This window comes from Mobula hypostoma, chromosome 14, assembly GCF_963921235.1.
Source record: "Mobula hypostoma chromosome 14, sMobHyp1.1, whole genome shotgun sequence".
NCBI classification, from domain to species: Eukaryota; Metazoa; Chordata; class Chondrichthyes; order Myliobatiformes; family Myliobatidae; genus Mobula; species Mobula hypostoma.
The window spans coordinates 74,907,497-74,930,688 of record NC_086110.1 but is presented as its reverse complement, the minus strand read 5'-3'; the positions used below and the strand labels follow the sequence as shown (position 1 = coordinate 74,930,688).

General features: G+C 48.3%; 1 protein-coding gene across 1 annotated transcript in view; it reads left to right on the top strand.

Annotated features, from left to right (window-relative positions):
• The window catches only part of terb1 (telomere repeat binding bouquet formation protein 1), a 326,279-nt gene that overhangs the window by 2,817 nt on the left and 300,270 nt on the right, over positions 1 to 23,192 (top strand). Inside the window, 2 exon segments of the mRNA XM_063067329.1 lie at positions 13,346 to 13,435; positions 18,199 to 18,309. Of these exon segments, the coding sequence (XP_062923399.1) occupies positions 13,396 to 13,435; positions 18,199 to 18,309 (151 nt within the window). The 5' untranslated portion in view covers positions 13,346 to 13,395.

Sequence of the window (23,192 nt, the reverse complement as noted above, 5' to 3'; positions counted from 1 at the left end):
GTGAGGGACGGAGTGGAGGAAGGGAGGGGTTGGAGAGTAACATGGAGGATAGTGAGGGATGGACTGGAGGAAGGGAGGGGTTGGACAGTAACATAGAGGATAGTGAGGGAAGGAGTGGAGGAATGGAGGGGTTGGACTGTAAAATGGTGAAGGACGGAGTGGAGGAAGGGAGGGGTTGGACAGTAACATGGAGGATAGTGAGGGACGGAGTGGAGGAAGGTAGGGGTTGGACAGCAACTGTATGAAGGGGAGTGAGAGATGGATCAGACAGTAACATGGAGGATAGTGAGAGATGGATTAGATAGTAACATGGAGAATAGTGAGGGACGGAGTGGAGGAAGGGAGGGGTTGGACAGTAACATGGAGGATAGTGAGGGACGGAGTGGAGGAAGGGAGGGGTTGGACAGTAACATGGAGGATAGTGAGGGACGGAGTGGAGGAAGGTAGGGGTTGGACAGTAACATGGAGGATAGTGAGGGAAGGAGTGGAGGAATGGAGGGGTTGGACTGTAAAATGGTGAAGGACGGAGTGGCGGAAGGGAGGGGTTGGACAGTAACATGGAGTATAGTGAGCGACGGAGTGGAGGAAGGGAGGGGTTTGACAGTAACATGGAGGATAGTGAGGAACGGAGTGGAGGAAGGTAGGGGTTGGACAGCAACTGTATGGAGGGAAGTGAGAGATGGATCAGACATTAACATTGAGGACAGTGAGGGACGGAGTGGAGGAAGGGAGGGGTTGGACAGTAACATGGAGGATAGTGAGGGATGGAGTGGAGGAAGGGAGGGTTTGGATAGTAAAATGGAGGATCGTGAGAGATGGATTAGACAGTACCATGGAGGATAGTGAGGGATGGAGTGGAGGAAGGGAGGGGTTGGACAGTAACATAGAGGATAGTGTGAGACGGAGTGGAGGAAGGGAGGGGTTGGACAGTAAAATGCAGGATAGTGAGGGAAGAGTGGAGGAATGGAGGGGTTGGACAGTAAAATGCAGGATAGTGAGGGACGGAGTGGCGGATGGGAGGGGTTGGACAGTAACATGGAGGATCGTGAGGGACGGAGTGGAGGAAGGGAGGGGTTTGACAGTAACATGGAGGATAGTGAGGGACGGAGTGGAGGAAGGTAGGGGTTGGATAGCAACTGTATGGAGGGCAGTGAGAGATGGATCAGATAGTAACATGGAGGACAGTGAGGGACGGAGTGGAGGAAGGGAGGGGTTGGACAGTAACATGGAGGATAGTGAGGGACGGAGTGGAGGAAGGGAGGGGTTGGACAGTAAAATGCAGGATAGTGAGGGAAGAGTGGAGGAATGGAGGGGTTGGACAGTAAAATGCAGGATAGTGAGGGACGGAGTGGCGGATGGGAGGGGTTGGACAGTAACATGGAGGATCGTGAGGGACGGAGTGGAGGAAGGGAGGGGTTTGACAGTAACATGGAGGATAGTGAGGGACGGAGTGGAGGAAGGTAGGGGTTGGATAGCAACTGTATGGAGGGCAGTGAGAGATGGATCAGATAGTAACATGGAGGACAGTGAGGGACGGAGTGGAGGAAGGGAGGGGTTGGACAGTAACATGGAGGATAGTGAGGGACGGAGTGGAGGAAGGGACGGGTTGGACAGTAAAATGGATAACAGTGAGGGCTGGAGTTGAGGAAGGGAGGAGTTGGACAGCGACTGTTTGGAGGGTAGTGAGAGATGGATTAGACAGTAACATATGGAGGATCGTGAGAGATGGATTAGACAGTGCCATGGAGGATAGTGAGGGATGGAGTGGCGGAAGAGAGGGGTTGGGGTGACAGTGAGGGACGGAGTGGAGGAAGGGAGGGGTTGGACAGTAACATGGGGGATAGTGAGGGACGGAGCGGCAGAAGGGAGAGGTTGGTCAGTGACATGGAGGATAGTGAGGGACGGAGTGGATGAAGGGAGGGGTTGGACAGTAAAATGGAGGATAGTTTGGCATGGAGTAGACGAAGGGAGGGGTTGGACACTAAAATGGAGGACAGTGAGAGACGGAGTGGTGGAAGGGAGGGGTTGGACAGTAACATGCAGGATAGTGAGGGAAGGAGTGGAGGAATGGAGGGGTTGGACAGTAAAATGCAGGATAGTGAGGGATGGAGTGGCGGAAGGGAGTGGTTGGACAGTAACATGGAGGATAGTGAGGGACGGAGTGGAAGAAGGGGGGGTTTGTCAGTAACATGGAGGATAGTGAGAAACGGAGTGGAGGAAAGGAGGGGTTGGACAGTAAAATGGATAATAGTGAGGGATGGAGTTGAGGAAGGGAGGAGTTGGACAGCAACTGTTTGGAGGGTAGTGACAGATAGATTAGAGAGTAACATATGGAGGATAGTGAGAGATGGATTAGACAGTACCATGGAGGACTGTGAGGGACGGAGTGGAGGAAGGGAGGGGTTGGACAGTAACATGGAGGATAGTGAGGGACGGAGTGGAGGAAGGGAGGGGTTCGACAGTAACATGGAGGATAGTGAGGGACGGAGTGGAGGAAGGGAGGGGTTGGACAGTAACATGGAGGATAGTGAGAGATGGATTAGACAGTAACATGGAGGATAGTGAGAGATGGAGTGGAGGAAGGGAGGGGTTAGACAGTAACATGGAGGATAGTGAGGGATGGAGTGGAGGAAGGGAGGGGTTGGACAGCAACTGTATGGAGGGTAGTGAGAGGTGGATTAACAGTAACATGGAGGATAGTGAGAGTTGGATTAGACAGTAACATATGGAGGACAGTGAGAGATGGATTAGACAGTAGCGTGGAGGATAGTGAGAGATGGAGTTGAGGAAGGGAGGGGTTGGATAGTAACATGGAGGATAGTGAGAGATGGATTAGACAGTAACGAGGGTAGTGAGGGACGGAGTGGAGAAAGGGAGGGGTTGGACAGTAACATGGTGGATAGTGAGAGATGGATTAAACAGTAACATGGAGGATAGTGAGGGACGGGGTGGAGGAAGGGAGGGGTTGGGCAGTAATTTGGAGGATACTGAGGGATGGAGTAGAGGAAGGGAGGGGTTAGACAGTAACATGGAGGATAGTGAGGGACGGAGTGGGGGAAAGGAGGGATTGGACAGTAAAGGAGGATAGTGAGGGATGGAGCGGAGGAAGGGAGGGGTTGGACAGTAACATGGAGGATAGTGAGAGATGGATTAGACAGTAACGAGGATAGTGAATTACGGAGTGGAGAAAGGGAGGGGTTGGACAGTAACATGGAGGATAGTGAGGGATGGAGTGGAGGAAGGGAGGGGTTGGACAGTAACATGGAGGATAGTGAGGGATGGAGTGGAGGAAGGGAGGGGTTGGACAGTAACATGGACGATAGTGAGGGATGGAGTGGAGGAAGGGAGTGGTTGGACAGCAACTGTATGGAGGGTAGTGAGAGATAGATTAGACAGTAACATGGAGGATAGTGAGGGACGGAGTGGAGGAAGGGGGGGTTGGACAGCAAATGTATGGAGGGTAGTGAGAGATGGATCAGACAGTAACATGGAGGATAGTGAGAGATGGATTAGATAGTAACATGGAGAATAGTGAGGGACGGAGTGGAGGAAGGGAGGGTTTGGATAGTAACATGGAGGATAGTGCGGGATGGATTAGACAGTAACATGGAGGATAGTGAGGGATGGACTGGGGGAAGGGAGGGGTTGGACAGTAACATGGAGGAGAGTGAGGGAAGGAGTGGAGGAATGGAGGGGTTGGACAGTAACATGGAGGATAGTGAGGGACGGAGTGGAGGAAGTTAGGGGTTGGACAGCAACTGTATGGAGGGTAGTGAGAGATGGATCAGACAGTAACATGGAGGACAGTGAGGGACGGAGTGGAGGAAGGGAGGGGTTGGACAGTAACATGGAGGATAGTGAGGGATGGAGTAGAGGAAGGGAGGGTTTGGATCGTAACATGGAGGATAGCGAGGGATGGATTAGACAGTAACTTGGAGGATAGTGAGGGATGGAGTGGAGGAAGGGAGGGATTGGACAGCAACATGGAGGATAGTGAGGGATGGAGTGGAGGAAGGGAGGGGTTGGACAGTAAAATGGATAATAGTGAGGGATTGAGTGGAGGTAGGGAGGAGTTGGACAGCAACTGTTTGGAGGGTAGTGAGAGATAGATTAGACAGTAACATATGGAGGATAGTGAGAGATGGATTAGACAATACCATGGAGGATAGTGAAGGATGGAGTGGCGGAAGAGAGGGGTTGGACAGTAACGTGGGGGATAGTGAGGGACGGAGTGGAGGAAGGTAGGGGTTGGACAGCAACTGTATGGAGGGTAGTGAGAGATGGATCAGACAGTAACATGGAGGATAGTGAGGGATGGAGTGGAGGAAGGGAGGGGTTGGATAGTAACATGGAGGATAGTGAGTGATGGATCAGACAGTAACATGGAGGATAGTGAGTGACGGAGTGGAGGAAGGGAGGGGTTGGACAGTAGCATGTAGGATAGTGAGGAAAGGAGTGGAGGAATGGAGGGGTTGGACTGTAAAATGCAGGATAGTGAGGGACGGAGTGGCGGATGGGAGGGGTTGGACAGTAACATGGAGGATAGTGAGCGACGGAGTGGAAGAAGGGAGGGGTTTGTCAGTAACATGGAGGATAGTGAGGGATGGAGTTGAGGAAGGGAGGAGTTGGACAGCAACTGTATGGAGGGTAGTGACAGATAGATTAGCGAGTAACATATGGAGGATAGTGAGAGATGGATTAGACAGTGCCATGGAGGATAGTGAGGGATGGAGTGGCGGAAGAGAGGGGTTGGACAGTAACATGGGTGATAGTGAGGGACGGAATAGAGAAAGGGAGGGGTTGGACAGTGACATGGAGGATAGTGAGGGACGGAGTGGATGAAGGGAAGGGTTGGACAGTAAAATGGAGGATAGTGTGGCATGGAGTAGACGAAGGGAGGGGTTGGACAGTAAAATGGAGGATAGTGAGGGACGGAGTGGAGGAAGGGAGGGGTTGGACAGTAACATGGAGGATAGTGAGGGACGGAGTGGATGATGGGAGGTGTTGGACAATAACGTGGAGGATAGTGAGGGACGGAGTGGAAGAAAGGAGGGGTTGGACAGTAACATGGAGGATAGTGAGAGATGGATTGGACAGTAACATGGAGGATAGTGAGAGATGGATTGGACAGTAACATGGAGGATAGTGAGGGACGGAGTGGAGGAAGGGAGGGTTTGGACAGTAACATGGAGGATAGTGAGAGATGGATTGGACAGTAACATAGAGGATAGTGAGGGACGGAGTGGCGGAAGGGAGGGGTTGGACAGTAACATGGAGGATAGTGAGGGACGGAGTGGAGGAAGGGAGGGGTTAGACAGTAACATGGAGGATAGTGAGGGACGGAGTGGAGGAAGGGAGGGGTTGGACAGTAAAGTAGAGGATAGTAAGAGATGGGTTAGACAGTAACATGGAGGATTGTGAGGGGCGGAGTGGAGGAAAGGAGTGGTTGGACAGTAAAATGGAGGATAGTGAGTGACGGAGTGGGGGAAGGGAGGGGTTGGACAGTAATATGGAGGATAGTGAGGGACGGAGTGGAGGAAGGGAGGGATTGGACAGCAACTGTATGGAGGGTAGTGAGAGATGGATGAGACAGTAACATGGAGGATAGTGAGAGATGGATTAGACAGTAACATATGGAGGACAGTGAGAGATGGATTAGACAGTAGCGTGGAGGATAGTGAGGGATGCCGTTGAGGAAGGGAGGGGTTGGACAGTAACATGGAGGATAGTGAGCGACGGAGTGGAAGAAGGGAGGGGTTTGTCAGTAACATGGAGGATAGTGAGGGACGGAGTGGAGGAAGGGAGGGGTTGGACAGTAAAATGGATAATAGTGAGGGATGGAGTTGAGGAAGGGAGGAGTTGGACAGCAACTGTTTGGAGGGTAGTGACAGATAGATTAGAGAGTAACATATGGAGGATAGTGAGAGATGGATTAGACAGTGCCATGGAGGATAGTGAGGGATGGAGTGGAGGAAGAGAGGGGTTGGACAGTAACATGGGTGATAGTGAGGGACGGAGTAGAGAAAGGGAGGGGTTGGACAGTGACATGGAGGATAGTGAGGGACGGAGTGGATGAAGGGAAGGGTTGGACAGTAAAATGGAGGATAGTGAGAGACAGAGTGGAGGAAGGGAGGGGTTGGACAGTAACATGGTGGATAGTGAGGGACGGAGTGGAGGAAGGGAGGGGTTGGACAGTAACATGGAGGACAGTGAGGGATGCAGTGGAGGAAGGGAGGAGTTGGACAGTAACATGGAGGATAGTGAGGAACGGAGTGGATGAAGTGAGGTGTTGGACAATAACGTGGAGGATAGTGAGGGACGGAGTGGAGGAAAGGAGGGGTTGGACAGTAACATGGAGGATAGTGAGGGACGGAGTGGAGGAAGGGAGGGGTTGGACAGTAACATGGAGGATAGTGAGAGATGGATTGGACAGTAACATGGAGGATAGTGAGGGACGGAGTGGAGGAAGGGAGGGGTTGGACAGTAACATGGAGGATAGTGAGGGACGGAGTGGAGGAAGGGAGGGGTTAGACAGTAACATGGAGGATAGTGAGGGACGGAGTGGAGGAAGGGAGGGGTTGGACAGTAAAGTAGAGGATAGTAAGAGATGGGTTAGACAGTAACATGGAGGATTGTGAGGGGCGGAGTGGAGGAAAGGAGTGGTTGGACAGTAAAATGGAGGATAGTGAGCGACGGAGTGGGGGAAGGGAGGGGTTGGACAGTAATATGGAGGATAGTGAGGGACGGAGTGGAGGAAGGGAGGGATTGGACAGCAACTGTATGGAGGGTAGTGAGAGATGGATGAGACAGTAACATGGAGGATAGTGAGAGATGGATTAGACAGTAACATGGAGGACAGTGAGAGATGGATTAGACAGTAGCGTGGAGGATAGTGAGGGATGCCGTTGAGGAAGGGAGAGGTTGGACACTAACATGGAGGATAGTGAGGGATGGTGTGGAGGAAGGGAGGGGTTGGGCAGTAATATGGAGGATACTGAGGGGCGGAGTAGAGGAAGGGAGGGGTTGGACAGTAACATGGAGGATAGTGAGGGATGGAGTGGGGGAAGTGAAGGATTGGACAGTAAAGGAGGATAGTGAGGGCTGGAGTGGAGGAAGGGAGGGGTTGGACAGTAACATGGAGGATAGTGAGGGATGGAGTCGAGGAAGGGAGTGATTGGACAGTGACATGGAGGATAGTGATAGATGGATTAGAAAGTAACGAGGATAGTGAGGGACGGAGTGGAGGAAGGGAGGGGTTGGGCAGTAATATGTAGGATAGGGAGGGACGGAGTGGAGGAAGGGTGGGATTGGACAGTAACATGGAGGATAGTGAGGGACAGAGTGGACGAAGTGAGGGGTTGGACAGTAAAATGGAGGATAGTGAGGGACGGAGTGGAGGAAGGGAGTGGTTGGACAGCAACTGTATGGAGGGTAGTGAGAGATGGATTAGACAGTAACGTGGAGGATAGTGAGGGATGCCGTTGAGGAAGGGAGAGGTTGGACACTAACATGGAGGATAGTGAGGGATGGTGTGGAGGAAGGGAGGGGTTGGGCAGTAATATGGAGGATACTGAGGGGCGGAGTAGAGGAAGGGAGGGGTTGGACAGTAACATGGAGGATAGTGAGGGATGGAGTGGGGGAAGTGAAGGATTGGACAGTAAAGGAGGATAGTGAGGGCTGGAGTGGAGGAAGGGAGGGGTTGGACAGTAACATGGAGGATAGTGAGGGATGGAGTTGAGGAAGGGAGGGATTGGACAGTAACATGGAGGATAGTGAGAGATGGATTAAACAGTAACATGGAGGATAGTGAGGGACAGAGTGGAGGAAGGGAGGGGTTGGACAGTAACATGGAGAATAGTGAGGGATGGAGTGGAGGAAGGGAGGGGTTGGACAGTAACATGGAGGATAGTGAGGGACGGAGTGGAGGAAGGGAGGGGTTGGATCGTAACATGGACGATAGTGAGTGATGAAGTGGAGGAAGGGAGTGGTTGGACAGCAACTGTATGGAGGGTAGTGAGAGATAGATTAGACAGTAACATGGAGGATAATGAGGGAGTGGAGGAAGGGAGGGGTTGGACAGTAACATGGAAGATAGTGAGGGACGGAGTGGCGGAAGGGAGGGGTTGGACAGTAACATGGAGGATAGTGAGGGATAGAGTGAGGGAAGGGAGGATTTGGACAGTAACATGGAGGATAGTGAGAGATGGATTAGACAGTAACGAGGATAGTGAGGGATGGAGTGGAGGAAGGTAGGGGTTGGACAGCAACTGTATGGAGGGTAGTGAGAGATAGATTAAACAGTAACATGCAGGATAATGAGGGATGGAGTGGAGGAAGGGAGTGGTTGGACAGTAACATGGAGGATAGTGAGGGACGGAGTGGAGGAAGGGAGGGGTTGGACAGTAAAGTAGAGGATAGTAAGAGATGGGTTAGACAGTAACATGGAGGATTGTGAGGGGCGGAGTGGAGGAAAGGAGTGGTTGGACAGTAAAATGGAGGATAGTGAGTGACGGAGTGGGGGAAGGGAGGGGTTGGACAGTAATATGGAGGATAGTGAGGGACGGAGTGGAGGAAGGGAGGGATTGGACAGCAACTGTATGGAGGGTAGTGAGAGATGGATGAGACAGTAACATGGAGGATAGTGAGAGATGGATTAGACAGTAACATATGGAGGACAGTGAGAGATGGATTAGACAGTAGCGTGGAGGATAGTGAGGGATGCCGTTGAGGAAGGGAGGGGTTGGACAGTAACATGGAGGATAGTGAGCGACGGAGTGGAAGAAGGGAGGGGTTTGTCAGTAACATGGAGGATAGTGAGGGACGGAGTGGAGGAAGGGAGGGGTTGGACAGTAAAATGGATAATAGTGAGGGATGGAGTTGAGGAAGGGAGGAGTTGGACAGCAACTGTTTGGAGGGTAGTGACAGATAGATTAGAGAGTAACATATGGAGGATAGTGAGAGATGGATTAGACAGTGCCATGGAGGATAGTGAGGGATGGAGTGGAGGAAGAGAGGGGTTGGACAGTAACATGGGTGATAGTGAGGGACGGAGTAGAGAAAGGGAGGGGTTGGACAGTGACATGGAGGATAGTGAGGGACGGAGTGGATGAAGGGAAGGGTTGGACAGTAAAATGGAGGATAGTGAGAGACAGAGTGGAGGAAGGGAGGGGTTGGACAGTAACATGGTGGATAGTGAGGGACGGAGTGGAGGAAGGGAGGGGTTGGACAGTAACATGGAGGACAGTGAGGGATGCAGTGGAGGAAGGGAGGAGTTGGACAGTAACATGGAGGATAGTGAGGAACGGAGTGGATGAAGTGAGGTGTTGGACAATAACGTGGAGGATAGTGAGGGACGGAGTGGAGGAAAGGAGGGGTTGGACAGTAACATGGAGGATAGTGAGGGACGGAGTGGAGGAAGGGAGGGGTTGGACAGTAACATGGAGGATAGTGAGAGATGGATTGGACAGTAACATGGAGGATAGTGAGGGACGGAGTGGAGGAAGGGAGGGGTTGGACAGTAACATGGAGGATAGTGAGGGACGGAGTGGAGGAAGGGAGGGGTTAGACAGTAACATGGAGGATAGTGAGGGACGGAGTGGAGGAAGGGAGGGGTTGGACAGTAAAGTAGAGGATAGTAAGAGATGGGTTAGACAGTAACATGGAGGATTGTGAGGGGCGGAGTGGAGGAAAGGAGTGGTTGGACAGTAAAATGGAGGATAGTGAGCGACGGAGTGGGGGAAGGGAGGGGTTGGACAGTAATATGGAGGATAGTGAGGGACGGAGTGGAGGAAGGGAGGGATTGGACAGCAACTGTATGGAGGGTAGTGAGAGATGGATGAGACAGTAACATGGAGGATAGTGAGAGATGGATTAGACAGTAACATGGAGGACAGTGAGAGATGGATTAGACAGTAGCGTGGAGGATAGTGAGGGATGCCGTTGAGGAAGGGAGAGGTTGGACACTAACATGGAGGATAGTGAGGGATGGTGTGGAGGAAGGGAGGGGTTGGGCAGTAATATGGAGGATACTGAGGGGCGGAGTAGAGGAAGGGAGGGGTTGGACAGTAACATGGAGGATAGTGAGGGATGGAGTGGGGGAAGTGAAGGATTGGACAGTAAAGGAGGATAGTGAGGGCTGGAGTGGAGGAAGGGAGGGGTTGGACAGTAACATGGAGGATAGTGAGGGATGGAGTCGAGGAAGGGAGTGATTGGACAGTGACATGGAGGATAGTGATAGATGGATTAGAAAGTAACGAGGATAGTGAGGGACGGAGTGGAGGAAGGGAGGGGTTGGGCAGTAATATGTAGGATAGGGAGGGACGGAGTGGAGGAAGGGTGGGATTGGACAGTAACATGGAGGATAGTGAGGGACAGAGTGGACGAAGTGAGGGGTTGGACAGTAAAATGGAGGATAGTGAGGGACGGAGTGGAGGAAGGGAGTGGTTGGACAGCAACTGTATGGAGGGTAGTGAGAGATGGATTAGACAGTAACGTGGAGGATAGTGAGGGATGCCGTTGAGGAAGGGAGAGGTTGGACACTAACATGGAGGATAGTGAGGGATGGTGTGGAGGAAGGGAGGGGTTGGGCAGTAATATGGAGGATACTGAGGGGCGGAGTAGAGGAAGGGAGGGGTTGGACAGTAACATGGAGGATAGTGAGGGATGGAGTGGGGGAAGTGAAGGATTGGACAGTAAAGGAGGATAGTGAGGGCTGGAGTGGAGGAAGGGAGGGGTTGGACAGTAACATGGAGGATAGTGAGGGATGGAGTTGAGGAAGGGAGGGATTGGACAGTAACATGGAGGATAGTGAGAGATGGATTAAACAGTAACATGGAGGATAGTGAGGGACAGAGTGGAGGAAGGGAGGGGTTGGACAGTAACATGGAGAATAGTGAGGGATGGAGTGGAGGAAGGGAGGGGTTGGACAGTAACATGGAGGATAGTGAGGGACGGAGTGGAGGAAGGGAGGGGTTGGATCGTAACATGGACGATAGTGAGTGATGAAGTGGAGGAAGGGAGTGGTTGGACAGCAACTGTATGGAGGGTAGTGAGAGATAGATTAGACAGTAACATGGAGGATAATGAGGGAGTGGAGGAAGGGAGGGGTTGGACAGTAACATGGAAGATAGTGAGGGACGGAGTGGCGGAAGGGAGGGGTTGGACAGTAACATGGAGGATAGTGAGGGATAGAGTGAGGGAAGGGAGGATTTGGACAGTAACATGGAGGATAGTGAGAGATGGATTAGACAGTAACGAGGATAGTGAGGGATGGAGTGGAGGAAGGTAGGGGTTGGACAGCAACTGTATGGAGGGTAGTGAGAGATAGATTAAACAGTAACATGCAGGATAATGAGGGATGGAGTGGAGGAAGGGAGTGGTTGGACAGTAACATGGAGGATAGTGAGGGACGGAGTGAAGGAAGGGAGTGGTTGGACAGTAACATGGAGGATAATGAGGGATGGAGTGGAGGAAGGGAGGGGTTGGACAGTAACATGGAGGATAGTGAGGGACAGACTGGAGGAAGGTAGGGGTTGGACAGCAACTGTATGGAGGGTAGTGACAGATGGATCAGACAGTAACATGGAGATAGTGAGAGATGGATTAGATAGTAACATGGAGAATAGTGAGGGACGGAGTGGAGGAAGGGAGGGTTTGGATAGTAACATGGAGGATAGTGAGCGATGCATTAGACAATAACATGGAGGATAGTGAGGGACGGAGTGGAGGAAGGGAGGGGTTGGAGAGTAACATGGAGGATAGTGAGGGATGGACTGGAGGAAGGGAGGGGTTGGACAGTAACATGGAGGATAGTGAGGGAAGGAGTGGAGGAATGGAGGGGTTGGACTGTAAAATGGTGAAGGACGGAGTGGAGGAAGGGAGGGGTTGGACAGTAACATGGAGGATAGTGAGGGACGGAGTGGAGGAAGGTAGGGGTTGGACAGCAACTGTATGAAGGGGAGTGAGAGATGGATCAGACAGTAACATGGAGGATAGTGAGAGATGGATTAGATAGTAACATGGAGAATAGTGAGGGACGGAGTGGAGGAAGGGAGGGGTTGGACAGTAACATGGAGGATAGTGAGGGACGGAGTGGAGGAAGGGAGGGATTGGACAGCAACTGTATGGAGGGTAGTGAGAGATGGATGAGACAGTAACATGGAGGATAGTGAGAGATGGATTAGACAGTAACATATGGAGGACAGTGAGAGATGGATTAGACAGTAGCGTGGAGGATAGTGAGGGATGCCGTTGAGGAAGGGAGGGGTTGGACAGTAACATGGAGGATAGTGAGCGACGGAGTGGAAGAAGGGAGGGGTTTGTCAGTAACATGGAGGATAGTGAGGGACGGAGTGGAGGAAGGGAGGGGTTGGACAGTAAAATGGATAATAGTGAGGGATGGAGTTGAGGAAGGGAGGAGTTGGACAGCAACTGTTTGGAGGGTAGTGACAGATAGATTAGAGAGTAACATATGGAGGATAGTGAGAGATGGATTAGACAGTGCCATGGAGGATAGTGAGGGATGGAGTGGAGGAAGAGAGGGGTTGGACAGTAACATGGGTGATAGTGAGGGACGGAGTAGAGAAAGGGAGGGGTTGGACAGTGACATGGAGGATAGTGAGGGACGGAGTGGATGAAGGGAAGGGTTGGACAGTAAAATGGAGGATAGTGAGAGACAGAGTGGAGGAAGGGAGGGGTTGGACAGTAACATGGTGGATAGTGAGGGACGGAGTGGAGGAAGGGAGGGGTTAACTCCGTTAACACAGCCAGCCTTTCTAACCAGTTGTGTCAATGCCATTGCTCCAGCACACTACCGCATAGAAGATTATACTGGCAACAACAGACTAGTAGAACTTGTGAAGGAGAGCCTGCTCCAAAGAACCTCAATCTCCTCAGGAAGTAGAGGCAACTCTAGCCCTTTTTGTACTCGCCCTCTGTGTTGGTGCTCCACTCAAGGCTGTCATCCATGTACAGAGTCTTGTGTCGAAATTTCAGCTGTCTATTCCTCTCCAAAGGTGCTTGACACGCTGAGTTCCTCCAACATTTTGTATGAATAGGTCTAGATTTCCAGCATGTGCAGAATCGTGTATTTCTGAATAGCAACTCGGTGCCAAAAGAAAACTAATATTTTTGTTTTATAAATTTTGTAGTTATACATTAGTTTGCATTTTTCTTACATGAATTGTTTTATAGATAAAGTAATGAAGATAAAATACTGGAGGTAAATTCTAGAACAATATTGATGATATGTGACAGGTTTTTGTTAAATTCCTTGCCAAAAAGTTCATGAAGATGTGCATTCTTATAAGTCATTTACTGGAACTCAATGTTGTTCTTTAAATTACAGGATTCATTGTTTCTCTTGTTCTTTTAAAATCCTGAGAGTCTTCAGGCAAGATGGATAACCAAGAAAAAAAAATTAGCAACATACCATGTGGTAAGATGTTTCTGCATTAAATAGTGTTAATGTCACAGAGCGTTTTATTGCCCAGATTTTGCAGTTTGGCAAAAATTTATAAATCTTCCAATTTTCTTCACCAGTGCTCTGAAAAATGGTTTATAAGTTCCTCCCACCGCTGTTTACACTTTGCAATTTATTTTGAGCCACTTTGCATTTTAGGTTTATTTTATGTGCAGGAATTTTTAAACCACTTTTTACTTGCCCTTTTCAAACATTAATTTGCAAAACCTTCCATAGATGCTGCATTTCAGGATTTTCCTCTCTCTCTGTGTGTCTGTGGGTGTGTGTACATCTGTTCCTAATATGTTGACCACCTTTCACCAGCACTTCCCCAACTATATTCTGATGTTAAGATGAAGTCCAGTGGTGGTGCGCGAAGCTGTAACAATTTCCCACCACGTGCTAGGAAATCTATTATAGAACTTTTCACAGGATAAAGGTACTTTTCAGATAACAACCTTGCAGCCCATTATTTACCAACAGCCCAATCTGCTGCTGTTGAATTAGATGGACTGTGTGTTACTAGGAGAACACACTTGGGCCAGGAGTAATCATTGGATCAGAAGGTTTAAATAAGTAATGGAGAAAGAATAAAGAAGGGTCTGAAATAGAAATTCTAAACTGGAAGATGATTAAGTTTAATGGTATAAGAAGGGATTTTGGTAGGGTAAAATGCAACCAAAATTGGAACATTAGAAGATCCTCAAGGAAGAAGCGCAGACATAAAGGAGGAAGCTGGGTAAACGTATCTGGAGATCCTCAATTGATGAGGGAAATAGAGAATGGAATGAAACTGAACCTTGTATATAATCTTTGAAGTTGGAAGGACATATTGAGAAGCTTTTTTCAGATAGATGAAGAGTAAGTAAAGGCAAGAGTAGGTTCAGGCCACTGGAAAATGACATTGGAGAGGTAGCAATGGGGGACGAATATACTATGTATTTTGCATCAGTCTTCATCGGAGACACTAGCAGTATGCAAGAAATTCTAGAGTGTCAGGACAGAAGTGAGCGTTGTTGCTATTACTTTGGAGAAGTTGCTTGGGAAGCTGAAAGTAGATATGTCATCTAGACATATGCCATCGTCAACCTGCTGAACCGTGTCTACGCCCACCTGGACAAGCCAGCGAGCACAGTGCAGTTCATGTTTTTTGACTTCTCCAGTGCGTTCAACACCATCCGCCCTGCTCTGCTGGGGGAGAAGCTGACAGCGATGCAGGTGGATGCTTCCCTGGTATCATGGATTCTTGATTACCTGGCTGGCAGACCACAGTACGTATGCTTGCAACACTGTGTGTCCGACAGAGTGATCAGCAGCACTGGGGCTCCACAGGGGACTGTCTTGACTCCCTTTCTCTTCACCATTTACACCTCGGACTTCAATTACTGCACAGAGTCTTGTCATCTTCAGAAGTTTTCGGATGACTCTGCCATAGTTGGATGCATCAGCAAGGGAGATGAGGCTGAGTACAGGGCTATGGTAGGAAACTTTGTCACATGGTGTGAGCAGAATTATCTGCAGCTTAATGTGAAAAAGACTAAGGAGCTGGTGGTAGACCTGAGGAGAGCTAAGGTACCGGTGACCCCTGTTTCCATCCAGGGGGTCAGTGTGGACATGGTGGAGGATTACAAATACCTGGGGATACGAATTGAGAATAAACTGGACTGGTCAAAGAACACTGAGGCTGTCTACAAGAAGGGTCAGAGCTGTCTCTATTTCCTGAGGAGACTGAGGTCCTTTAACATCTGCCGGACGATGCTGAGGATGTTCTACGAGCCTGTGGTGGCCAGTGCGATCATGTTTGCTGTTGTGTGCTGGGGCAGCAGGCTGAGGGTAGCAAACACCAACAGAATCAACAAACTCACCCGTAAGGCCAGTGATGTTGTGGGGATGGAACTGGACTCTCTGATGGTGGTGTCTGAAAAGAGGATGCTGTCCAAGTTGCATGCCATCTTGGAAATGTCTCCCATCCACTACATAATGTACTGGGTGGGCACAGGAGTACATTCAGCCAGAGACTCATTCCACCGAGATGCAGCACTGAGCATCATAGGAAGTCATTCCTGCCTGTGGCCATCAAACTTTACAACTCCTCCCTTGGAGGGTCAGACACTCTGAGCCCATAGGCTGGTCCTGGACTTATTTCATAATTTACTGGCATAATTTACATATTACTATTTAACTATTTATGGTTTTATTGCTATTTATTACTTATGGTGCAACTGTAACGAAAACCAATTTCCCCCGGGATCAATAAAGTATGACAATGACTATAGACCAAATGAGCTACACCTCAGGGTTCTGAAAGAGATAGCTAAATAGGTATTCGTAATGATCTTTCAAAAATTACTAGAATCTTGAATGGGTCTTATGGACTGGAACATTGCAAATGTCACTCCACACTTTAAGAAGGGAGGGAAGCAGAAGAAAGGAAATTAGTTAGCTTGACTTCAGTAGTTAGGAAGATGTTGGAGTCCATTATTAAGGATGAGGTTTCGGGGCACTTGGAGGCTTATGCTAAAGTAGGCCAAAGTCTGGTTTGCTTAAGGGGAAATTTTGCCTGACAAATAGGTTGGAATTCATTGAGGAAATAACAGGGATAAACAAAAGAGGGGCAGTGAATGTTGTTTGCTTGGTTTTTCAGAAGGCATTTGACAAGGTGCTGCACATGAGGCTGCTTAACACGATAAGAGCTCGTTATATTACAGAAAAGATTTTAGCATGGATAGAAGATTGGTTGATTGGCAGGAGGCAGAGTTGGAATAAAGCGGGCCTATTCTGGGTTGTCTGCCACTGACAAGTGGTGTTCCACAGGGGTTAGCATTGGGGCTGCTTCTTTGCATTTTATATGTTAACGATTTGGATGACGGAATTGATTGATTTGTGGCCAAGTTTGCAGACGATAAAAAGATAGGTAGAGTACCAGGTATTGTTGAGGAAGCAGGGAGTTTGCAGAAAGACTTACTCAGATTGGGAGAATTGGCAAAGCACTGGCAGATGAAATATAGTGTATGGAAGCATATGGTCATGCATTTTTTAAGAAGGAATAAAGGCGTGGACTATTTTCTAAATGGGACGAAAATTAAAAAATCAAAGGTACAAAGGGACTTGGAAGTCCTTATGCAGTATTCCCTAAAGGTTAATTTGCAGGCTGAGTAAGGAAGATAAATGCAATGTTAGCATTCATTTCGAGAGGACTAGGATGTAAGAGCAAGGATGTAATGCTGAGGCTTTATAAGGCACTGGTCAGATCAATGCCTTATTGGAGTAATACTTGGAGTATTGTGAGCAGTTTTGGGTTCTTTATCTAAGAAAAGATGTGCTGGCATTGTAAAAGGACCAGAGGAGGTTCACAAGAATGACTCTGGGAATGAATGCGTTGACATATGAGAAGTGTTTGATGATTCTGAGCCTGTACTTGCTGGAGTTTAGAAAAATGAGGGGCATCTCAAAGTTCAAAGCAAAATTTATTATCAGCGCATACTGTACATGTCACCACCTACAACCCTGAGATTCTTTTTCTGCCGGCATGATTAGCAAATCTATTGAACAGTAACTAAACTGTATACATCGGGAGCTGTAAACAAGCTGTACAAATGCAGATATAAATAAATAGCAATAAATAATGAGCATGATATAACAATATAACAGAGTCCGTAAATGAATGTAGCTATCCCCTTTTGTTCAAGAGCCTGATGGTTGAGGGGTTGAAACTTATTAAATATTGAACAGAGAAGATGTTTTCCTATAGTCGGTGGGTCTAGGACCAGAGGGCACAGCCTCAAAAGAGAGGGACGTCCTTTTAGAACAGAGATGAGAAGGAATTTGTTTAGCCAGAGGGTGGTGAATCTGTGGAATTCATTGTCTCTGATGGCTGTGGAAATCAAGTCATTGGGTATACTTCAAGCGGAGGTTCATAGGTTCTTGCTTAGTCAGGGCATCAAAGATTATGGGGAGAAGGTGGGATATTAGGGTTGAGAGGGAAAATAAATCAGCCAAGATGGAATGGCAGAGCAGGCAAGATGGGCCACTTGGACTAATTCTGCTCTTGTAGCTTATGGTTGGCACAAAATTGTGGGCCCAACAGCCTGTAATGTGCTGTAGATTTCTATGTTCTATGGTCTTAAGTACTTAATAAAATATATTGAATCCTGGGCTTCATAAATTGAAGAATTATTATAGTTTTACAATGTACATTATTCATTAAAATCAGTATACATGTTTGTCTACATTCATTGCACCATTGGTTCAATGCATCCTCTTACAATGTGTTATTGCCCTCCTTGTTCAACTAAAATATGTAAAAGGTAAATTTGATTGAGTTTTACAAGTTAAGCAAAGAAACCTGTATTCCACTAATTCCTGGTGCAAAAAACTGTAGGACATAGACTAGACTGCAGGCAAAGAATACAGGAAGATGTAAGGGATTTTTTTTTTATTCATAGCAGGTAATGATCTGAAATCTCTGTCTATGTAGTGGTGAAACAGAGATGCATACAATGACTCCTTTGGTGCCAAATAATTTTATATTATCTTGCCTTCCTACTCAAAGATTCAGGGACTAATAGAAATGTAATTAATTACTTGAATTCTAAATAATTAAATGAAAGATGTAATCTTAAATTGCTGCCAGAGATCGTTCTAATCTATAATTTTGATGTGTTTTCTTTCTTGTATTTGTGTAAATTTGTTGCCTTGTGTGCTGATACCACAATTTACTATTTGTATTTAATATACAGGGTTAAAAACAGATCTGGATTTACTGCTGGAGTGTTTGAAGTATCAGATGGACAGTCCTGAAACTCAGAAACAAGCCCTGGTCACTATCTATTCCATATGTCAGCAAAATTGTAAGATAGATTATATGTATGTTAACATTATATGCAATTTACATCTTAAAAATAATGTTATAGATTCATTATGTTCCAATTAGTGTTGCAGAATCGGTAGAGCTATTTAAAATTGCTCACGAAGAAATCTTTTCAGTATTCTACATCGTCATTGTAAAGAGCAATTGCTGCTCTCTATGGCTAGACAGTGTAGTGTGATTATCAGCTAGAAAGGGAATTGATCAATTTCGATGGCTATTTTAGATTATTTTTAAAAAGAATCAGGCATTAGTATTTCATCTCATTCCTCCTCTTAATCCAAGGTAAATATTTGTAATAGATGCCAGAGTTGACATTGGCAGGGTAGGCAGCATTTTTTTCAACAGGTATTGTTTGACTTCCCAAGTATTTCAGATTGCAAACATGTTCATTCTTTTGATTCTGCATAAGTGCATACATTTGGTAAAAAAGTATGTAGATTAAGTTTTATTGATGTAGGGTTCTCAGTAATATTAATCTGTAATGTTAATTGTTAAGGCTGACAAAAGGACTTCTTTGTAATGTTAACTGCTGAGCTAAAGGGTTCTGTGAAGCAGCATGTTTGGGTTATAATTAGGGATAACAGGACATGTATTAATTTGCTAGCCAACGGAAGTCATGTTATTCTCTCTGTATGCGTGGGAACTGGAAGGAATGCGCAGGCTTTTCGTCGAAGAGAAGAGGTCGGACGTGAGTCGAGTACTCTGGTAGATCAGCAGGAGTGATCACTGCCGAGTGTCGACGGAGTTCGGAGGAGATGGATGGGTGGAAAGGATACCTGATTTTATGAGCTCCAACGAATTATTTTGTGCACATAACTGATAAATTTACTGACTTGGCGCCTTTATTGTATTTGTTTCTACCAATCCAACACCAAGAAATAATTATAAAGTGTAATCATTTAATTGTATATTGTGTACTGTCTGATATTTTATGTTGTGGGCTGGTACCAGGGTGCATCACACAGTATCCACACCAACTTCATTACAGTGTTGGCAGGGTCAACGCCAGTTTACCTTAGACGAACAGGAGCCAATTGGGCACAGACGCTATAGTGTGGGGACTCGTCCAGGATTTGAATTTTGAAGGATACAGTGTAATTCGCCCGGTTTAAATTAGTGGAGATGGACCCGGATGAGATTGAACGCTGGTGTGAGATCGAGGAAGTGCTGGTTAATAATACCTGCATATTAAGTGGGGTAGATATGCGTACCTCGGAGGAAGTGTTAATTGGATGGTTGAGTACAGTTAAAGTTGAAGGTAAGGTCGAAATCGTAGCCAGAAAGTTTGGTAAAATGGCGGACTCAGGCTTTGTGTTAGTTCAGACTAGTGCTGATGTCACGGCAGTGGGACTGCCAGCATCCATGGTGACCTTGGTGAGGTGCGGCCAGGGGGCGTACTCATTGTCACGGAGGAAGGGTCTGTTGGGACACCAGAGGAGTTGCCTGATGCTGGGGGTGGAGATTTTAGAGGTCGGGACCTATTGTTTCTGCGGGATGAAGGGAGGGATGAAGGAAGGGAGTGGTCAGATTTGGAAGATTTAGTTAGTCCCCATCCCCCACGGAAGGGTGAGGGCTCCGAGTTGGCATCAGCCATTATCTTCCTGGTGAAGAAGTCGGCAGGTCCTCGTCAGTTGAGAGTTTTCTCGGGGAGGACTCCCACCCCCGAAGGGGAAGACAATTATGAGAGATGGATAGAGCATGTGTCTCAGCTGCTTGGTGAGTGGCAGTGTTCTGAGGAAGAAAAGCGACAGCGATTGGTTGAATGTTTGAGGGGGGTGGCGGCTGAGGTAGTAACAGGCATGAAAGTTAACCAGCCTTATGCTTCTCTGATTGAGTATCTAAGAGCATGGGAGAAGGCTTTTGGTCTGACAGGAAGCACAGTGGAGCTTTTAGGGGAGGCTTCGGAACCTGCATCAGGGGAAAAGGGAAAAGCTTTCTGAGTATCTTTTCCGGATACAGGCGTCCGGGGGTCATTTAGTGGACTGAGTTGGATCAGATAAGGATAGACCAAGTAGCCAGGGGCGCACAGAGGCATGACATGATTGCTATGGGTCTCCAGCAGTCCCGTAGAACCCGGTCCCCCCGTCGTTCGTTCAGTTGCTCAGAGAGGTGGGGGAGGAGGGGGGCGCATTAGAGTTGGAAGAGGGCTTCGTGAGTATGGTGCAGTCCTAAGTAGTAGCCCCTCTGTGGTGAAGTAACTGGGGCCAGCTCCACTCCAGAGATAGTAAAGGGGGTCGTGGCAGGTGGGATTCCTCCAAGTGAAGGGAGTAGCAGAGAGGGCCCCTCCCTGAAGGGACAGACTGCATAATGGCCCATGGGAGGCCAGGGTCCCGCGAGACAAGCCGTGTGTTATAACTGTGGGGAAGAGAGGCACTTCAGACAGGAATGTGAACAGCAGGGGACCCCTCAGAGAGCGAGTCCACGGCTGTCCCAGCAGGGAGAGGGGTCGGGAAACTTAGAGGAGACCAGTGAGGGATGGCCTGGAGTCTCTGGGAAATCACGTTCCCAGCAATGTGCCACGGGACCCCCAGGAGGAAAAGACTCTATCCCAGAAGGATTGGTGGGACCCCGATCCAGCGTGTTGATATAGATGGAGGGAATTGATGCAAAAGCCAGACTCTACACTGGGTCGCAGGTCATGTTACAGTACCGTTTGTTCTACGATCAGTGTTTCCAGCATTTATCCTTGACACCCTTCAGTGCACTGGAAATTTGGGGTATCAGCGCTGGTGATTACCCCTACGATGGTTATTTGTCAGTGAAGCTGAAGTTCTTGGAGGCCGAGGTGGGAGTGTCCGCGGCTCATGAGGCCTCGGTGCTGGTTTTCCCGGACCCACTTGAGACTGGGGGTGTGTCAGTTCTGGTGGAGACCAGCACCCCTATTGTACAGAGGCTCCTGGGGGCCTGCAAGGAGCAGGTGGGTGAGGACTTTTTGAAGATCCTGTCAGTGCACCCAGTGTTTCGAGCTGCTTTGAACTGTGTGTGTGTGGCCGCACTGGGCTGAACACGGGATTTAAAAGAGGAACTGTGTGGTGTGCCCAGTCGAAGTCCAGTGTGGTATGCCCCGGGGAAGTAGTGAGAGTGATGGGGACTCCCAGATTCCCCAGGGTGTCTGAGGGTGAAGCCCTTTTAGTGGACACCCCAGAAGATCTCGAGGGGGAATCGAGATTTCCAGCTGGGGTGCTGGTGAGACCTGAGTTGCAGAAGCACCCAGTGGTACAGGCACACAGGATGGTGGTGATCGTAAAGAACACTACAGAAAGGGAGGTCACCTTTAAATGAGGGATGCAAATGGTGCATTTTTTCCCGGTGACGGTGATGCGTGGTGCCCCCATGAGGCTCGCTGGCGGAGTGCTGTTGGAAAACAGGGATAAGTTGACCGCTGAGGCTTTTATTTTGCGGCCTCACCTGTGCTGGAGGGTTGGAAGCGGAGGTTGGTGGAGAAGATGTTGACGCTGAAAGATGTTTTTTCCGTTGACGAGTTTGATGTGGGTTGTTCCAGGAGCACTCGCCACACCATCTGGGTGATTGAGGACACCCCGTTTCGAGAGAGCTCGCAGCAACTGGTCCCTGCAGGCGTGGAAGATGTACGGCAGCACTTGTGTAAGTTGAAGGAAGCTGGGATGATTGCGGAGTACTGAGGCCCTTATGTCTCCCCAATAGCTGTGGCCCGGAAGAAAAATGGAAAGATTCGTATGTGTGTGGATTACTGGTCTCTGAACAGTTCCTGACCGGTATAGGGTCCCAAGGGTCGAAGATGCGCTGGCCTGTCTGAGTGGGGTGAAGTGGTTTCGCGTGCTGGACTTGAGGAGTGAACATTACCAGATCCCAATGTATGTGGCCGATAAAGAAAAGATGGCATTCATATGCCCTCTGGGATTTTTCCAGTTTGAAAAGATGCCCCAGGGCATATCGGACTTTTCAAACAGTCATGGAGAAGACGGTGGGTGATATGAACTTGCTTGAAGTGCTGGTATATTTGGATGACCTGATAGTATTTGGATCCACTTTGAAAGAACACGAAGTGAGGCTAATAAAGGTGCTGAACCGACTTAAGGATGAAGACTTAAAACTTTCCTTGGACAAATGTCAGTTCTGCCAGACGTCTGTTAGCTGTGTTGGACACGTAATCTTGCGAAATGGCGTAGGTACAGATCCGGCAAAGATACAAGCGGTGACCACTTGGCCGAGGCCCCTGCGCTCGTTCTTGGGGAAATAAGAGGAGGTATGACCAGAAAGTAAAGTTCTCTCAACTCCTGCCGGGAGACCGAATCCTCAAGGAATTTGGGATTCCACCCTGTCCTCATTATATCCGGGGGATACGTTCCTCACAGTCGAAGCATGATGTGAATAATTATTTAAATGGAGAAAATAGGGAAGCGTTCCAGAGGGCTTCCTAAATATGTTTTATCTGTAATTTATTCACATTTTCATACCAATACGACAGAAAAGCAGTACCACAAGGCAACATTTGTATTATATTTCATGAATTTTATGTTGTATTCAAAGTAATAAATCATAGAAAGTTAACATATCAGGGTGTACAGTACTCACCAGCAGTGGCAGGTGTGATTGCTCCGGGAGATGAGTGGTTGTTGTGGTGTTGGGCAGCTTTTCATGGATAAGTTGGATGGTTGTGGTTGTCAGGATCATGTCAAGCACAGCAAAGGGTGAAGGAAGATTCACAGAACTCTTAGAACTGCCGGCAGCCGGAGATGCCACCGATTTGAAGAAAGTGGTGATGGTTGTTTGCTTGGCAGCATTTTGTTTTTCAGCATAAATTTGCTTGTAGGGAAGAAGGGTTGACAGCAGGGAACAACTGAAATGCTGACTCCGATCTAAACTTGTGTCCATGTCCATTGC